This window comes from Diospyros lotus, chromosome 6 (assembly GCF_014633365.1).
Source record: "Diospyros lotus cultivar Yz01 chromosome 6, ASM1463336v1, whole genome shotgun sequence".
NCBI lineage: Eukaryota > Viridiplantae > Streptophyta > Magnoliopsida > Ericales > Ebenaceae > Diospyros > Diospyros lotus.
Window position 1 is genome coordinate 8,328,040 of NC_068343.1, and position 18,842 is coordinate 8,346,881.

Genomic DNA, 18,842 nt, shown 5'->3' on the forward strand with positions numbered 1-18,842 from the left:
GCCTAACCCCCCCTTGTATCATGTTTCAAAAAAAGCGGTGTACCACATTCCCATACCACATATCAAGCATTCCATTAACCAGGTACCTATAATTTGGAGTTTGTTACACATGTGTCCTAAAAGCTTAACCTGTAGGGCAATCAACCAAGTAGTTGACTTGAAAGCCTCCCTCATAAGATGCTCCATACAGAGAAAGAATATGGAACAATCGCAAAACAAAGTGTGGACCCAAGACCTCCAGAATCAAATATCTAATATCATGTTCAGAAACCAAGAGACGAAAATCTTAAGTACTGAGCTGACCTGAACAACAAATAATAAGCTCTTGCTGAGTTGACGCAAAGGTTTAATGTTAGTAGAAATGAACCAGACCACTTGAAGTTTCTTTTAAAGGAAAGGCAGCAGGAAAGGTGCAGGTTTTCCCTATTCCTAACAACCTTAAACAGGATTTATTTCAGCCCGCTCATGATTGGTGTATGGAGGTCCTTAAGTTCCTCCTTACAGATGGAACTTTTCATCTTCATAAAGCCTCTGGAGAAATTATGTCATGTTGATAAATTGTTTCGTAACAATTTCTTTTCTGTTACCAATCTCTTGCTCCCACTTAAAGTGCAGACTGCAGAGTATCAAAGTTTCATGTACATGAAATTATGAAGTCACAGTGACCTAGGTTGTTTTCGGTCCTGGGGAAAATGTGTTTTCTGCACTTGTGCTTGGTAATAGCAGGCAAAAAATTTGCTTGTTCCAATGCTGGGCAACCTTTACATTAATATAGCTTTTATAAATTAAAAATGAACCCCATCATGTGTTTTGTCAGTAGTACTTACTTTTACAGAGGGAGGGCAAACCGACAGGCACAATCAATTTACAGAAGGATGATAGCCTTGAAAACGAAATTGCATCATGAAGATTCTGGCAGACTGTCCTTCTTTGACTACTTGGATTTATTTGGCCAGGATCCCTTACAGAATAGAGCAACACTGGAGTGTTTGTGTATTCATCTGCAATATTCTCCAAAAATTCTGCAGCAACACCAGAGAATCCTCCAGAGTCATCAACAACAAATTGAATTCCCTGCCAGAGAAATATCAGAGCTTCAGCACCAAGGAAAGAAAATTAGCAACAAATCAAAATCAAGATCCATGAAAAATGATCCCGGCTTCAGAGAATTAAAAAGAATTGAGAATCAAAATTCTGTTCGAATATTTTGGGAAATTTTGCAAATGAAGACTAGCATTGGGCTTTATTAAGGAAGACCTTTTTTCATTAAGAAAAACCATGAACATCTATTCATGAAAAGCTTTTAGTCAGAGTTCACCATGACAGACTCCCTACGCTTGGTACCCAAAAGGAAATAAGAGTCAACCAGAAAAAAGCTTTACATCATCTAGACAGCATATTCTAACAAATATTCTTAATCCAGCATAGTAACAGAGTCCTATATTGCATCATAAAAGTACCGTGAACACCAACCAAAGACAACAGATGTGTACACCAATTCCAAGTTTTAGGACTAATACTCCAGTTAGATTAAGCATAGTAATAATGGAATTAAAAACCGAGATCAGGCAGATTGTCTATCTGAAATCATGTCAGTAACTTAAACTGGAAAAGCCCTTAGATATCAGATAAAAGCTTACTTGGAAAAACCAGCACCCCATAACCTAGGTGTTGTGTGCTGCCACACTTCGACAAATACCAAGTTGAGTACCTGTAATGCATATATTCTTATGGGGCATGCACATATAAAGCTGAATCTCAAACCACCTCCTCTGGAGGTTTGGCATGAAAGTTCAAAACACCTCCTTACCAAGGGAAACTAAAACAACTGCAAAAGAAACCTGAAATTCATACAAGTATTCTTCTTTTGGCCTCCTTTTTAAATCCACTTGAACAATGCTTTGATATGCAGACAATTAAATAAGGATGCATTAATTTCTTGGATTCAGTTATGTATTATGCAACTACATGTGCACAAGGAAAGAAACACTATTTGCAGATACTATTGGCTTATTTATTAGAATTAGCACCTAGCACGGCGATAAGCACCACTATTGGGCACAAGAAATCAGTGTCAGGCTCACATTTCTGTCAACGGGACAGGAAATAAAGATGTTACAGCAATTATAAACATCAGGCAACATACAAGAATGATTAATCAATATTACCAAGAAAAAAATTATATCATACTGGTACTTCTTGCCGTTGTACATAGTTCATTTCAACCAAAATCAAAAATTAAAAAAAAAATCAAAAAATAACAAAAAGATCAAGAATATAGCAAACCTAAGAGTTGCCACGGCAGTGCGATGTGAAAAGTCAAGAGGCTATACTCATAAAGTACCTGAATATGGTCACACTCTTCTATGAAAAAGCGAAGGCTCTCATTCATTTCTTCTCCTCTAAGACTGTCAGAGAATGCATCTCTTCCAATCCCAAAATTGTTGAATTGTTGAACATCAACCCACAATCCACTCAATTCATAAAGACTCCGGGGATGATAGTGGACTTTTGAAAAGTCTGTCCAATATTGAACCTCATTTTCTAGGCATTCGACTATGTCCTTGTCCGAAATGTCGCTATGAATATCGTGTCTAACACTGGTGTTTCCATTCATCATATGGAATTTCTCCTCCTCTTTGTACAAACTTTGCAAAAACAAGTTTTTCTTTTGAGGCTCAGATACTTGACTTGAGAGATTACCACTCCTGCATATTGGTCAGGACACTCAAATCATCTAAATGCCACATCAGAAGAAATAGAGAACATTACCAGATATGCAACTAAGGTTAAATCAGAATCATAAAAACTTCTACATTTCCCAGGTAAATTTGAAGCCAACTATAATCTTGGAAAATAGTAACTTACCCATTTCCTTGTCTAAATGTTGTACATAAGGATGACAAGAGATACACCCACTTGTGTTTCAAAATAGATGGTAAACAACAGATGAACTTCTATATTGTCTCATGACTCTTTATTGAAAAATGTCTGATCTAAAGAACCATCCCAAGAAGCAATTGCCATTCCTTAAAAAAGTCTATATGGTTGACTTGATAATGACCTATACATCTTCTTTCTTAACAAATTATGATCACCTTTAATTCCCACACTGATGATTGTTTACAGGAGATTGTTGGAGATGAATGCTGATGAAGGAATAAACTGACCATGAGTATTCCACTAAAATTTCCACCAATCATCCATACTCATCAACAGCTAGTGAGAAACCACAGAAAAAAGGAATTGGCTGATTTTGATGCATCAGGGCCTGTTACATATTATCCAATGGTGGTGCTTCAAGTGGTTGATCATTTCCAACATGATGTTTGTGTAATCTTGCTACAAATGCGTTAAACATGACATAAAATATAATGGTTTTACAAATGATATGGCCATAGATAAAGATGATTGGATGTCTAGAATTCATGTAGGCAACCCCACCTGGTGGGATTAAGGCTTGTGATTGATGTTCTTTTTGTTTCACTATTGTAAACCATTTCTTTACTGCTTGGGACTTCGACTCTTGGATGTTAGAGACAACTTTAGTTGAAGACTAAGAAAACCCACTCCTATTCTCTATCTAATCAATCAATAGACTTAAAAGTATTCACTACATAAACACATTACTTTTAAGTCACACTGAGAAAGTGGCCTACTTGAAAGAAGGGCAGACTCTTATGTTTCAGTCAAGACTACTGCCAGCATCTAAGAAAGTTAAATAAAACTCAGTTTCTTTCTAGAAGAACTCATAGCATATTCTTCCTATACATACAAGAAAACTAGTTAACTTTTGCCAAAACTGTTTTGCCTTATTCCACTTAAGGCCCGCATAAAAACTTTGTTAGCATTATTTCATGTTTTAACAAATGTAATCTGGACTCCAGGCTATAAGAAGCAGCACCATTGGATAATGTCAAATCTCAGAAGTAGAAATTTTGCAAGCACAAATAGAAGCATACAATTACATGCGTACAATCAACACCAGTAGTTTGTTTCAGAACTAGTAGACATGTATAGCACGAAACATTTTATACTCTGAAATTATGTCAACATAATGCATAAAACATTAGTTAGTTCAAAGCTGAACCTTGAACCTACTCACACATGCATGTGCATGTGAATGTGAATGTTGAGATGCAGCATGCAGACCAGCACTCAATAATTGCAGATTCTATGACAAAATTTTTCAAACTCAACCAAAACATGTATATATAATTCAGAATGGTAAGAAACTAATTTTGAAATACAAACATTTGCTTCTGGCATGCTCTTCATCAAAAAATTTATACATTGAGAGGAAAGCAAGGCGGTTAATGAATGGCAGGAAGCAATCAGTATTTTTATATGAGAAATTTGCATAACCAAGTCCAGCAAAACTCTTTAGGATGCTACCTCAATAATAGTCATATTGCAGGTGTCTGTCAAAATAGGCATCAACTGCTTACAACTACCAATATTTAAAATCAGAAATACGAATTTTCTTTATTCATATTATAGATTAAAAGGCCACATGATATGTAATTCCAGAAGCCCAATAAAAAACATGGAAAAAGAAAATCAACTTCTTACCAAGTGACAACATCTGATGGTGCAGGTTGTTTCTCATTGTACAATGTACCACGTGAACTCATAGACCCAAGGGATCCTGTAAAGTCAAAGAGTTAGATAATATGTAGCACCAAGAAAAGCTTAGTTAATACTGCAATCTGCTACAAGAGTTAGGACATGATAAGAGACATACTCTCAATAAGGTTTTCAACCATAACTGAGTCTGAGTACCATCTACTAAAAAAAAAAAGTAATAGGTAGAGCAAATCAAAAGGAAATTTCACCCCCCCCCCCCCCCAAAAAAAAAAAAAAATCCCTGATCTCATTCATTTCACAATATATCAAACAGAAATATGATTATAATTACACTTTTGCACCCACCACAACTCTCCATCTAAAGCCCAAGGAAATCCCAAAAATACTTTAAAAACTCCCTGTCTCATTTGCTTTTAACTTTAAATACTCAAACTTCTAGAACATTGAGTTATACATGTGATTGGATCTGATTAACAAATATAAAAACATTACCGCACCCCAGAAATGTGAATAATGTCCCTCCTTACTGCTATAATTTAAATGGTTGAGTAACTGCAACAAATGCAAGGAATTTCTTGTGCATAGGACTTGAAGATGAATTAAAGTACAACGTAGTTGAATCCAATAAGAGAAGGAGGCTTGCAAATTTTATCTTGCTTTAACCAATAAGTGGCTACATAGATGTGTAAACAAAGCCAGTAGCATTTGGACAAAGATGGAATAAAGTTTAATGCAGAGGGAAGCATATCTATGAAAAAATAAAGGCTCTGACAAGGTCAGCCTTTGACGAGTTAACTACAAAATTGTTGGGAGATATTAGATATAGTGGCCATCAAACTTGTTACCAGGAACAAGAGCAAGGGTCAGATTTAGTGCACCAAATTCATTTGGAATGGCAATGTCCAGAATTGGATACTACTGCTGTAAAATTTACCTATACCAGCCCCAAAGTACAGTGGCAGAAAATTGGAGGTCCAATCCTTTCTTTAGTTTCTCCATAGGCTAAAGATTTTGGGGAATATGAAGGATGAGAGAAGAGCCAAGATATTATGCAAAGTTTTTAGTGAAATACTTTTATTATTTATTTATTTATGGTGAACCAGGAGCTGAGATTCATTTCAATAGAGAAGCATTTGGAAGCTCAGAGTGCCTTGATGAATTGTTATGGATAGTAGATTTGAACTCAATGCTCTCTGGTGCTAATTTGGGCAGGAGGGGTTTGCTTTGTTACCAATTGATGTTACTATGCAGCACCAATGTTCTAAAAATCGGGCTAGGCGCCGCCTAAGCGTTAGGCGGCCGCTGGCCGCCCCGAAATTGCCCTAGTCAAGCCTCCTAGGCACCGGCCCGAGTAATCGACCGGCTTGGGCGCCGCCTCGTTGGCTTTAAATATCATCTTTTTAGGGCTTTTTTTGCTAAATCATTAAATCAGACATGTCAGCGTCTCCCCCTCTTCACTCTCTTCTCACCTCAACGCTGTTGCCTCAACGCCGCCAAGCTTCATCGGCCCCCCAATAGCTCACCGCTGTCGCTGCGTCCAACTCCATCCTCGCCACTAAGCTTCATCGTCACCGCCTCTTATCCGTCGCGTCCTCCTCGTCCTCGTTGCCTCAGCGTTGTCACCGCCGCCCCTGTCCTCGCCGTCGAGCTCCATCTCCATCAACTCGTAACCCCTCTCTCTCTCTCTCTCTCTCTGGTTATTGCGTTTGCTGCGTTTTGGTTTCTGGTTTCTTTTTTATGTTTTTTATTTTTTATTTTATTTCATTTTTCTTTTCTATTTATATATAATTATTAGATTCATATTTAGTTTTTATTATTAATTATATATATTCTATAATATTTCCAAAAAATCCGTTGTTTGCTTATAGTATTGATTATATTTCTGTTTTTATTATATTGTAAAACATAAATTATTTTGCTATTTTATTGTCTTAATTTGAATCATTTGATTATTTTACAGCCATGATATGTTATTGTTATTTTGAATATTAAGTGAGGTTATTGATTATATATAGGTTTCTATTGCAAGTTTCTTCAATTAAATTAAAAATGTCGGATGGGACTCGAAGTAAGGGAGCATCGTTTGATGCAGCTTCGGTTTGTAGAAGGAAGTCCAATGATATTGGATAGGAGTATGGAATGTTAATTGATCCGAAGAATATGGATAAAGTTAAATGTAAGTTGTGTGGTAAAGTTATGTCTGGCGGAGTTTACAGAATAAAAGAACACATAGGTCATATTTTCGGAAATGTTTCTACATATCCAAAATCTTCTCCGGATGATAAAACCAAATACAAGAATGCTATTGCCGAGGCAAAGAGTAAGAAGAAAAATAAGAAGAAGGAGGAAGATTTGATGAGATCTTCTAATAATAATTCTGAAGTGGGGGATGATGAAGATGAATTGAAAGAGTTAGGTAGTAAAAAAACGCCTCATACTCTTAGCCCTATGGATAAGTTTGCAACCTCCATCAGTCTTGAAACTTGTTTGACAAAAAGGCAACAAAATATCAATGAAGCACTCTTTAAAGAAAGAACACGGACTGTTCGTGAGTATTGTGCTAGATGGGTGTATGAAGCTGGTATTCCTTTCAATGCTATAGATCATGATAACTTCAAATTGTTTGTTGAGGCGGTTGGTCAGTTTGGCCCGGGCTTCAAACCTCCCAGTCAATACTAGTTGAGAGAACTGTTGTTAAAGGAAGAAGTGGATAGAACTAAAGAATTACTAAAGAAGCATGAAGAAGAGTGGGCACAAAATGGATGCTCCATTATGACAGATGCTTAGACAGACAGAAAAAGGAGGAGCATCATGAACCTATGTGTTAATTCTAATGCAGATACTGTTTTTTTGTCTTCCAGAGAGTCTTCAGACGAAGCACATACAAGTGAACTCATTTTTGAATATGTGGACAAGTGCATTGAGCAAGTTGGCCCACAAAATGTCATCCAAGTAGTAACAGACAATGCTGCCAACAATATGGGAATGGCAAAATTATTGAAGTTGAAGAGGCCAAATATCTTTTGGACATCATGTGCTACTCACACTATCAATTTGATGCTGGAAAGTATTGGAAAACTACCGAAGTTTAAAAAAGTCATTGATCAGGCCAAGAGTTTGACAATCTTCATTTATGCACACCATAAGACCTTATCCTTAATGAGATCATTTACAAAGAAGAGGGATATTATGAGACCGAGAGTCCCTAGATTCGCTTCTTCTTTCCTTACTTTGCAAAGTTTGATGGAGAAAAAAACTCAAATAAGGACAATGTTTACTAGCTCTAAATGGGATGAGTGCAAATGGTCAAAGACTGTTAAAGAGAAAGCAACATATGCTACTGTGATGAGCATTACTTTTTGGAATGGTGTGAATTTATGCCTTAAGGTTTTTGCTCCTTTGGTGAAGGTGCTTCGAATTGTTGATGCAGATAAAAAGCCTTCTATGGGCTTTTTATATGGAGAGATTAAGCATGCAAAGGAAGCTATTAAGGAGGCCCTAAATAATATTGAGAAGAACTATCAGCCTATTATACAGATTATTGAAGCAAGGGTGAAAGATAGGCTAGATAGTCCACTACATTTTGTGGCTTACCTTTTGAATCCCTATTACTTTTTTAAGGATATGGGTATAAAACTTGATCATGAAGTCATGGATGGATTTTTTAACTGTGTGGAGATGTTTTATGATGCCAATGGTGAATTGCAAGGTCAGGTTGTAAATATTGAGTTGCCAAAATATACTCATAAAGAAGGAACTTTTGGAAAATCGTGGGCAACTCAAGGATGTGCAGAAAATGATGACAATTATAATCCAGGTATAAAATTTATTTAATCATTTTCTTAGTTTCTATTGTGTATAAGTTTATTTACTTTATACGTGTTTGACCTATGTAGTTAAATGGTGGATAACTTATGGAAATCACACTCCAAACTTGCAATGAATGGCGATAAGGATCCTCTCATTAACCAATAGTTCGTCTGGTTGTGAAAGAAATTGGAGCACTTTTGAAGGGGTTACTGTATACTTTAAAACGTTTTTAATACTTTAATTTCATTATTCCTATCATTTAAAGACTTAAAGTGATATTACCTTTATTTTATTTATGTAGATACATACGAAGAAAAGAAATAGACTGGATGTGCATCGATTGAACAATCTTGTCTATGTCCAATTTAATGCAAAACTGATGAAAAAGCAAAACAGGGAGAAGGAAAGGAATGTTGATGTGCTACTTGCTAGTTATGCCAGCAATGCACAAGGATGGATTATTGAAGGAGGAGATGATGAAGAAATTGATCCTGGTACGGGGCTTACTTGGGAAGTGGTTGGTGAAGCATCTGGAGCAGACGAGATGCTTCAACCTCAAAGAAGTTCTAGGATGAGAGAGCTTCATGAAGATGATTTCCAATCAAAAGAAAAAGAAGATGAGCAAGAGCTCAATGAATTTGATTTTGAGTCTGATGAAGATCATGTATTAGAAGAATATGGAGAGGGAGAAGTCTAATTAGATAGTTAGATACTTAAATTCTTCAAGTATGGTTTATGTTGCATTATTGTTGCTTTTGTCTTATTGAACCTAGAACTGATCTACAACAATTTGTTTTCTCATGCTTAATTCTATATTTCACTTGTCATTCCATTATTGTTGTATTATTGGTTTGTGTTGCATTATTAATGCTTTTCAACTTTGATTTAATTGAAAATAATATCAAATTACATCACAAAATTTAAAAAACAAAAAAAAAAATAACAGTTTTCCTAGGCCCCGCCTAGGCGCTAGGCCCCAGCCTGGCACTAGGCCCCAGCCTGGTGCCCGACTAGCGCCTAACGCCTTTTAGAACACTGTGCAGCACAGCAAAGGAACAATAAATAATTTGCTATAAATTGTAATATTGTTACAGACTAATCGAAGCATGCTATTCTCTAATTTGGTGTATACGGGATAATGTCAACTTGCACTTAATTAAAATGCATGAAAGTTGGATAATGAGTACCATTACAAGAGACTGTAAGAGGACAGGAGAGCAGCTTTTTTGTGCTTGATGTGGTAAATGTTGAGAGGACTCAAGAATTTGTTAGGGTAAAGAAATTGTTATGAACTTACATTTACTTTATTCTCATCACTTTGATCTGAAAATAAAATCTGAGTATTTATCTTTCTTTGAAAATTTCCTGGGTGAGTGCAGTTTCAATAAACTCCAATAAGAGGCAGTGGCTTTTTTTTTTTTTTTTTTCTTTTTGATAAGTGAGGGTATGTATAGAGGAACAACCACCTTAAGGGGGCATACCAAGGACAAAATTATTCCTGCAACTACATCATACATTAGAGAATCCTCATTGCTGAACCATCTACATTTCTTTATTCTGTAATAACATAGTAAAACATCTTTTGAATTGGGTTTATGGCCTTTTTTTGGTAGATTAAACAGATTTATTGACTCTTATTATTCAACCAAATCAAGCTCCCCTCTAAAATACCAAAAAGACTGGAAAAAGGAAGGGAAAAAAATTAGTTAACACCCCACCCCCCACCACCACGACAATTGATGAGTTCAAAACATGAAAGCCTCTCTAGGGGACAGCTGATATCTAAAAGTGGCATCATCTCCTGAGCTTCTCATTTTCGTGGACAGTTTCAGTGCTCAATCATTGCATGAATCTGCTCACTTCTATAGCGTAGGTGTGAATGAGGCAAGTTTACCAAATTAGCAAGAAAAATTATTGATTTACACTGTTCTTTTATATCTTCCTGGCATTTCCTCACCATCACAAAACTTCACCCCTCATGCAGTACAAAGGAATGCACACATTAACTAAAGTAGCAATTGCATATAACTCCATCAAAAATACATTTGAAAATAAATACTGCAGAAAGTCCAAGATTTTCATTGACAGCTCTCTCAGAAGACTCCACCATCTTGCCCCTAATTTCAGATGGATATTATGCAATAAAAGTATGATTCAATACCATTGGCCAACCAAATAAATATTTTCACAAGGAACAAGGGGTAATTTATAGACAAAAACAGAGAAGGTGTAGGTTCATCTATTCATCTAGCAAAAAAACAAAAAAGGTGGAGGTTCAAGATTTCAGCCCCTAATGCCTCGTGCATGATTCTTAGTTCAGGATGTAGCTGAGCTGAAAGAACAGATAGACCTTAAGAGCAAATGATATGGCTCAATAAGAGAAGCACAACATAAAGACGTAGTACAAATGGAATATGTTTGAACTGCACTGAATACTCTTAACTCAGTCAAGTACCTTGAAAACCGATTGAAACTAAGCGAGGGGTATATGTAAGAATTCCCTGCAAAAGATCAAGAAATAATTATACACAATAACCTTATGATGCACAACTAAGTATCTCAAACGGTCTTCAATATCACACCACATAGGTATGAATAGAAATCCAACATGTTTGGCTTGCAGAATACTACCAAATAAACAAACTCCACCACCAAATTATAAAACAAAGGTAATGCTATTTAGGGCAATGGCTAAGTTGCAATAATGCACCTTATTTTTAGACACAGGGCATTTATTGTGCCTTGTTTTCAGCATTCAAACAATATAATTGGTTGGTTAAATATTTCCAAATACAATGCATTTATCATCAACCAATCATATTGTTTGGATGCTGAAAACAAAATACAATAAATGCACCTTGTCTAAAAAGAATGCGCGCTTATTGCAGCTTAACCATTGCCCTTAGGGCAATGATCAACATTACCCGTAAAACAAATTTAAGCAGGAAATGCCATAGTTAAATCTGTATAACAATGCTGTCAATATATAATAAAGTATGCTTGTTACCACATAAATGTCATTCATTAGCAAAGGAAGGTGAATGCTGTCAAGCTTATCACCTTACCCAGTTTCTCAATGGAAAAAACAAAGACATTCTACAAACAATCACATGAACGTATCACTTAGTATAAGGTCTCAAATAGAGGAAGCTAAAAATATGCAAAAGTGCATCTTCTCAAATAGAATATTAATGTCATCACTAGTCCACCCATTGATTCCCTAGTCCCTCCCTCCCTCTACACATTTCCTTGTTCCATTGTTTACTGTTCACCGGATTACCTTGCTTTACATACATCCTTTCCAATATTAAATTAAGCATTGGAGGGCCTTTCCCAGCAAGCCCTAGAGTAGTCCTTTGCATCATCAGCAAAGTTACTAGGAAGGCATGGAAGATGAATATCAGAAATGCCACAAGTCCAAAAGAGGGAAACAGCAACGGAAGTGGTGATGAACAAAGAAAACTGATTGTCTACAATGTATGGGCAGTTATCCTTTAACAGAGCAAATGGCAGAATTGGATTCACATAACCAACCCCAAGGTCCCAAAGCTAAGGCCCTACCAAGTTAAATCAGGAGCATCTTATTCATGCAACAGAAATACATATCTCAAGCTGTAACTTTCATTTTAATTTTTTAAGAAAAATACATATTTATGTAAATGCTCATATAGATTACAAAAAAGTTAGTATATAGAATACAAAAAAGTTAAGGACAAGCAGTTCCACCTGTTGTGTTTCACCCGTACGGTAGAGCAGATCCATATTAAGACATTGATTTCTGAACACAACATCAGCTTGGGAGTCTTCAGCCAATCCAAGCAATTCATCCTTCAATAATGTAACTTCAATTATAAGAAACGGAAAACACATGACATGAAAGTTATTTTCTGTAACTCACAAAACATCAATAACACTGGAAACATAATTGCAGGTCATGTAAAAAATAGCAAGAAAGTTTTTGTTAAGATTAGGAGCTCTTTAGATACTCAATCAATACTTTATTTGCCAATTCTCTCAACACTCCTCACCCGGAAATCAACCAATGCAGAAATATATAAACTGTAAATACAAGAACAGAATTTAACAAAAGAAAAGAACGAAAAGATACAACCAAACCAACACAAGAGGCGTGCAATGTATCCTGGTTCAGGCTGCTGTCACGAACCTGCTGCTGCTACCTTTTAAATTTTTGTTTTTAGCATAGTTAATTTTCTGCTACGTTGTAATTGCTCATTTCCGTTAGTATATTTCCATTCCAGCTAGCAAACGGTTAGGTGTCAGGCCATGTGTAAGGCCTGAGGAAAAGACAAAAGAATCTGTTAGGGAAATAGACAAAGGTGATCGGTTGTAACCGCTTGAGTGGGCGAGATTCCTACCCCACCGAGTGAGTATATTAACTCCTCCACCCGATGGAGAGAGGATATTGAATGATTAAGAACTTTTTCTCCATTACTCCCTCTCTATTCTCATATTTTCCTCCCTATCTAGCCATTATGTTTCTCTTTCCCCTCTCTCTATCTCTGTTCGCACTTGAATCACACTAATTCAAGGTAACTCTCTTTGTCCACCGTGACAAATTGGTATCAGAGTTCGATTCCAGGCCAGGATTGTCGCTAGCTCATGGCAGAAGGAACTCGCATGAAAAACATGGAGACTCAACTGCAACAGGTCAGCTCGTCCACGACCGAGGTCCAGAGACGAGTAGACCAGCTCAAACTGGGAAATGCTCGTAACCACGAGCCGATCATGACGCTCGATCAAAAGCTGGACAAAATGCTGGTTCAACTGTGCGAAGAGATGGCACAGATGAGGGAAAAACTGGGTAACTAGCTTCCGCAATTCATGTTGATGTTTACATGTCAAAACCCAATCAGTTTGGCCCCCGACTTCCCTCCCCAAGATAGAATGAAACCTCTCTTACGTCACAATAGGGGTCTGAATAGGCCTGTAACTCCTGATATGGGGAATGGTCAGGACGAGGGGGAAGGAATGATGCAGGATAGGGGACGTGATGAGCAAGGACATCGCCAACAAGCAGGTTTCCCCATGCCCCGAATGGAGATACCTGTTTTTTAAGGTGACAACCCCCGTTGGTGGGTGTGGAAGTGTGAAAGAATGTTTGATTGGTGTGACATACCAGAGGGCCGGAGAGATGCCTTAACAACTGCCTACTTTGATGATGTTGTGGATGCATGGTACCAAGGTTGAGTTAGTGTGAGGGGTCAGCCTACGTGGGGAGAGTTCACCGAGAAGCTATGTGAGAGATTTGGGGAACAAAGTATGACCGACATTATTGAAGAATTTAACAAACTCAAGCAAGTGGGTGAGCTGAAAACCTACTTGAAAAGATTCGAAGAGCTGCGATTTCTCATGAGTAGTCAAGACCTGCACCTGTCCGAAGCATACTTTGTGTCTAGTTTTTTGAGTGGTCTTAGCAACGATTTAAGACCAATGGTTAAGATGATCCGACCTCGAACGGTGGAACAAGCAATGGAGAGTGCCAGGTTACAAGAGATGGTAGTGGAGGCATTGATGAAAAAACAGAGGCAACAAACTAAAGCTATGACAACAGTGCCCTCCCACCAAAGCGGGAGAGGAGTAGGCCACGAGTGGGCAGGGGGCAATACTGGAATTAGGCCCCCGACGATGCCCCAGCCAAGTGTTAGGCACAATGACCAACGGAGACAGCCCGGCCTGTGCTTCAGGTGCGGAGACAAGTATTTTCTAGGGTATCAATGTAAGCGCCAACTTCTCCTTTTAGAGGGCAATTCATAAACATTGGAAAAAGAGGAAGGAGATAGAAGTGAAGAAGATGAGGAGTCTGGGAATGAGAATAATGGAGAGATATCATTCCATGCACTGAAGGGAGTGACCGACAATAAGATAATCAAGGTGGAAGGGAGAGTGAAGGACAAAGGCTTGCTGGTCTTAATAGATAGCGAAAGCACCCATAGCTTCCTAGATGGGGAAACCGCTAGAAAGATGAAGTGCCCGCTCTCTAATATCCAGCCCCTTAGTGTGACAATAGTGGATGGGGGCAAGATGCTGAGCAATTCGGCTTGCTATGGGTTTAAGTGGGAGATGCAAGGAGAGGGGTTCGAAGCTAATCTTAGGCTATTGCAATTGGGGGGCTGTGACATGGTGCTTGGGGTTGATTGAATGAAAGGGGTGAGCCCCATAAGTTTCGACTTCAATAGGATGGAAGTCTCCTTTGATAAAGGAGGAAAGAGGATGACATTAAAAGGAGGAAGAGAGATTGGGACATGCAAGCTAATAACTGGGAAGATGCTGCATAAAGCCTTCAAGAATAACTGGAGCATGCTAGCTCAATTATTCTCAATGGTAGCTGCGGACGAAGGATGGGAAAAGCTAGCGATGGGTGAACTAAACGTAGTTACCTGCAGCCCACACGAAAGAATTGACCAGGTACACTCTCAACACCTTATTGATGAACTACTTATTGAATTTGGGGACCTATTTGCTGAGCCCAACACCCTACCACCTTCCCGCAACCTGGACCATTCCATCAATCTCAAGCCAAATTTCGAACCCATAAACATCAGGGCCTATAGATATTCGCCAACCCAAAAATCAGAAATCGAAAAAATGGTTAGGGAAATGTTGAACCAGTCCTTCATAAGCCCAACCATAACCCATTCGCCTCACCAGTACTCTTAGTTAAAAAGAAAGATGGGACCGGGCGCTTTTGTGTGAATTACCGCCAATTAAACACCATAACCATAAAAGACAAGTTCCCAATACCCCTAATAGAAGATCTCATGGATGAACTACACAATGCAACCATTTTTTCCAAGCTGGATCTTCGATCCGATTACCATCAGATCAAAATGAAGCCTGAAGATACCCATAAAACTGCTTTTAGGATCCATCATGGGCACTTCGAGTTCTTGGTGATGCCCTTTGGGCTCACTAATGTCCCAGCCACTTTTCAGTCTTTTATGAACCAAATTTTTGAACCATATTTGAGAAAGTTTATACTAGTCTTCTTTGATGATATTCTTGTGTATAGTCCCTCCCTTGACTAGCATTTAAAGCACCTGAAAACTACCCTAGAGGTCCTTCGATCCAATCAGTTGTTCATCAAAAGGTCTAAGTGTTCTTTCGGCCAAAGCCAAGTTGAATATTTGGGTCATCTGATCTCTGGAGAAGGGGTGAAAATAGACCCAAGGAAGATCGAAGTTATGCTCAATTGGCCCAAACCTACAACCTAAGCATTAAAGGGATTCCTCGGTTTAACCGGCTATTACAAGAGCTTTGTAAAAGGTTATGGGGTGTTGAGTCGGCCACTAACAGAACTATTGAAGAAGGGTAATTTCAAGTGGGGAAAGGAGGCTGAGGAGGCTTTCCAAAAGTTTAAGGAAGCAATGGGAACAGTCCCCACTCTAGGATTACCTGATTTCAATGAACCTTTCACACTGGAAACTGATGCATGTAGGGTAGGCATTGGTGCAGTTCTCCTACAAAGGGGTAGACCGCTGGCATTTCTGAGCAAGGCCCTAAGCGCAAGGCATTTGGGATTAAGTATCTACGAAAAGGAGTTCTTAGCAGTGTTGATGGCAGTGGAAAAATGGAGGCATTATCTAGAGGGCAGTAGATTCATTATTAAAATAGATCATGAGAGTCTCAAGTTTCTATTACAGCAAAGATTACACACTCAACTGCAGAAAAGAGGGATGGCTAAGCTGATGGGGCTCAATTATTCGATACAATATAGGAGGGGCAAGGAAAATGTGGTAGCTGATGCCCTATCAAGGCGCCAAGAAGAGGGCATCACTTCAGCAATTACTGCGATAGTGCTAGCATGGTGTCAAGAGGTGATTGACAATTATGCTGATGATGAGCAGGTGAAGAAGACGTTAGAAGAAGCGGTGGTATCTCCAAGAAGGGCTGACGGCTACACCTTAACAGAAGGGTTGTTGAGATACAAGGGGAGGATTGTAATAGGGAATGGAGGAAACCTCAAACAGAAAATATTGCAAACTCTACATGAGTCACCAGTGGGTGGACATTCCGATATTCAAAATACCTACCTGAGGATTAAGTAGATATTCCATTGGCCTAACTTGAGGAGTGATGTCAAGAAGTTTGTGTTAGCGTGCGATACATGCAAGAGGTGCAAGCTGGAAAATGTGGCCTACCCGAGTCTCCTACAACCTCTGCCTATACCAGACAGAGCATGGACTAGCGTGGCCATGGACTTCGTCGAAGGAATGCCTAAGTCAGAAGGAAAAGACAGTATTATGGTGGTGGTGGATAGGTTTACCAAATTTGCTCAATTTATTGGGTTAGCTCACCCTTACACGGCCAAGGAAGTGGCCCGGTTGTTCATTGACAGGGTTGTTTCCCAGCATGGAGTACCAAGAACCATTGTCTCAGATCGTGACAAGGTGTTTACCAGCCGTTTTTGGCAAGAGCTCATGGGATCAATGGGAATCCGGCTCAATATGTCAACAGCCTACCATCCACAAACGGATGGGCAGACGAAACGAGTGAATCAGGTACTAGAAACCTACTTGAGATGCATGTGTATCATGCAGCCAAAGCACTGGCATAGGTGGCTCCCCTTAGCCCAATGGTGGTATAATTCCACATACCATACAGCCTTAAAGATGTCTCCCTATGAAGCATTGTATGGGTTTAAACCCCCGCTGCTGCCAACTATAGGAGGGCCTTTTACGGAGCTATCAGTGGATGACTACCTACAACAGAGGAGGGACGTGGTGCAACAACTAAAACAGGGGTTGGCCTTTGCTAGGAACAGGATGAAACAATTCGCGGATAGGAAGAGAAGCGACCGAGAGTTTGAGGTGGGCAAGCAAGTATACTTGCGGCTCAGGTACCAGCATTTGAAGTCCATCAGCTAGAAGCCCATCCCTAAAATAAGCCCTAAGTACTTTGGCCCATTCACCATAACAGAAAAAATAGGCAAAGTGACCTATAAGCTTTAGCTACCGGAAGGTACTAACATGCACACGGTTTTTCATGTATCTCTCCTTAAGAAATCCACCGGGACCGAACAAGTCAATTCAGCTTTGCCTGCACTACCTAAGGGAAAGGAGAAGGATGATCAGAAGGAACCAGAGGTTATCATGGATAGAAGAGTGATTTACAACCAAGGGGTTCCCCTCATTCAAGTTTTGGTGAAATGGGGGCAAGAGGGCACTCACGATAACACCTGGGAGTATCTTCCGAGTTTACTACAACATTTCCCAGGAGTTGCAAGCCTCCTTAGCGTTTCTTGAGGACAAGAAACGTTTCAAGGGGGGAAAAGTTGTCACGAACCTGCTGCTGCTACCTTTTAAATTTTTGCTTTTAGCATAGTTAATTTTCTACTACCTTGTAATTGCTCATTTCCGTTAGTATATTTCCATTCCAGCTAGCAAACGGTTAGGTGTCAGGTCACGTGTAAGGCCTGAGGAAAAGACAAAAGAATCTATTAGGGAAATGGACAAAGGTGATCGGTTGTAACCACTTGAGTGGGCGAGATTCCTACCCCACCGAGTGAGTATATTAACTCCTCCACCCGATTGAGAGAGGATATCGAATGATTAAGAACTTTTTCTCTATTACTCCCTCTCTATTCTCATATTCTCCTCCCTATCTCGCCATTCTGTTTCTCTTTCCCCCCTCTCTATCTCTATTCGCCCTTGAATCACACTGATTCAAGGTAACTCTCTTTGTCCACCGTGACAGCTGCAAATACAGCCCTACATCCAGCCACAAGTCCAAGAGCAATCCACTAGAAATCCAGTGAAAACAGTTACAAGATCCCTATCCTCTATCACACAGAGTACACTGCACACTCACAGAGATTACAAAGGGCTCTCCCTTACACAAAAGCCTTTCCTCTCTTTACAGCAATATCACTCGCATTCAGAGGCAAAAGAATGATAGTTTGTTCTGTCCAACTGCCTCGCCAAAGCCTTCTATTTATAGAGGATAGAAGGCGGTAATTACAAGGTCTTTTAATTTTAGCCTACACAAAGACTAAACTAACCCTTATAATAAAACACCTAAGTTAGCCTCTCCCTAACTTAGAATTTCCAGCCGCTTTCATTCACCTAAGGGATCTGCTGTTCTCTTAATCTTCTAGACAGACTTCTCAATGCAAAACATCAACAGTTTTAATGGAAATGAGCAAACAGCCTATTGTGGCAATTAGAAAGAGAAAATGCAAAGCAGAGATATAATCACATAAATTAACTAATCAAGGTGTGAGACTTTGCCTGAAAATTCCAGAAATGAGAACCAATGAAGTTCGCAAAATCTCCAACTTGGATAGTCACGATTTCCCTCATATTTCCTGCCAAAATAAATCAAACGATGTTTTTATTTATCAACTCATGCCAATTTGTTGAAAACAAAGAAATTTGATTTCAAGAGTTAAATCATTCCAAGAACTCATCGAGGCACATAGTTAAAGA

The 18,842-nt window shown here is 38.8% G+C and overlaps 1 protein-coding gene across 3 annotated transcripts in view; it reads right to left on the bottom strand.

The window, feature by feature from the left end:
* LOC127803552 (uncharacterized) overlaps nt 1-18,842 on the bottom strand; it is a 29,998-nt gene that overhangs the window by 10,615 nt on the left and 541 nt on the right. For all 3 annotated transcript variants that reach the window (XM_052339853.1, XM_052339851.1, XM_052339852.1), the window contains exons 2-7: nt 18,645-18,721; nt 12,124-12,225; nt 10,853-10,898; nt 4,573-4,648; nt 2,345-2,708; nt 828-1,074 (exon numbers count right to left, since the gene is read on the bottom strand). In XM_052339853.1, the coding sequence (XP_052195813.1) occupies nt 828-1,074; nt 2,345-2,708; nt 4,573-4,648; nt 10,853-10,898; nt 12,124-12,225; nt 18,645-18,716 (907 nt within the window). In that variant the 5' untranslated portion in view covers nt 18,717-18,721. The remainder of the gene's footprint in view (nt 1-827; nt 1,075-2,344; nt 2,709-4,572; nt 4,649-10,852; nt 10,899-12,123; nt 12,226-18,644; nt 18,722-18,842) is intronic.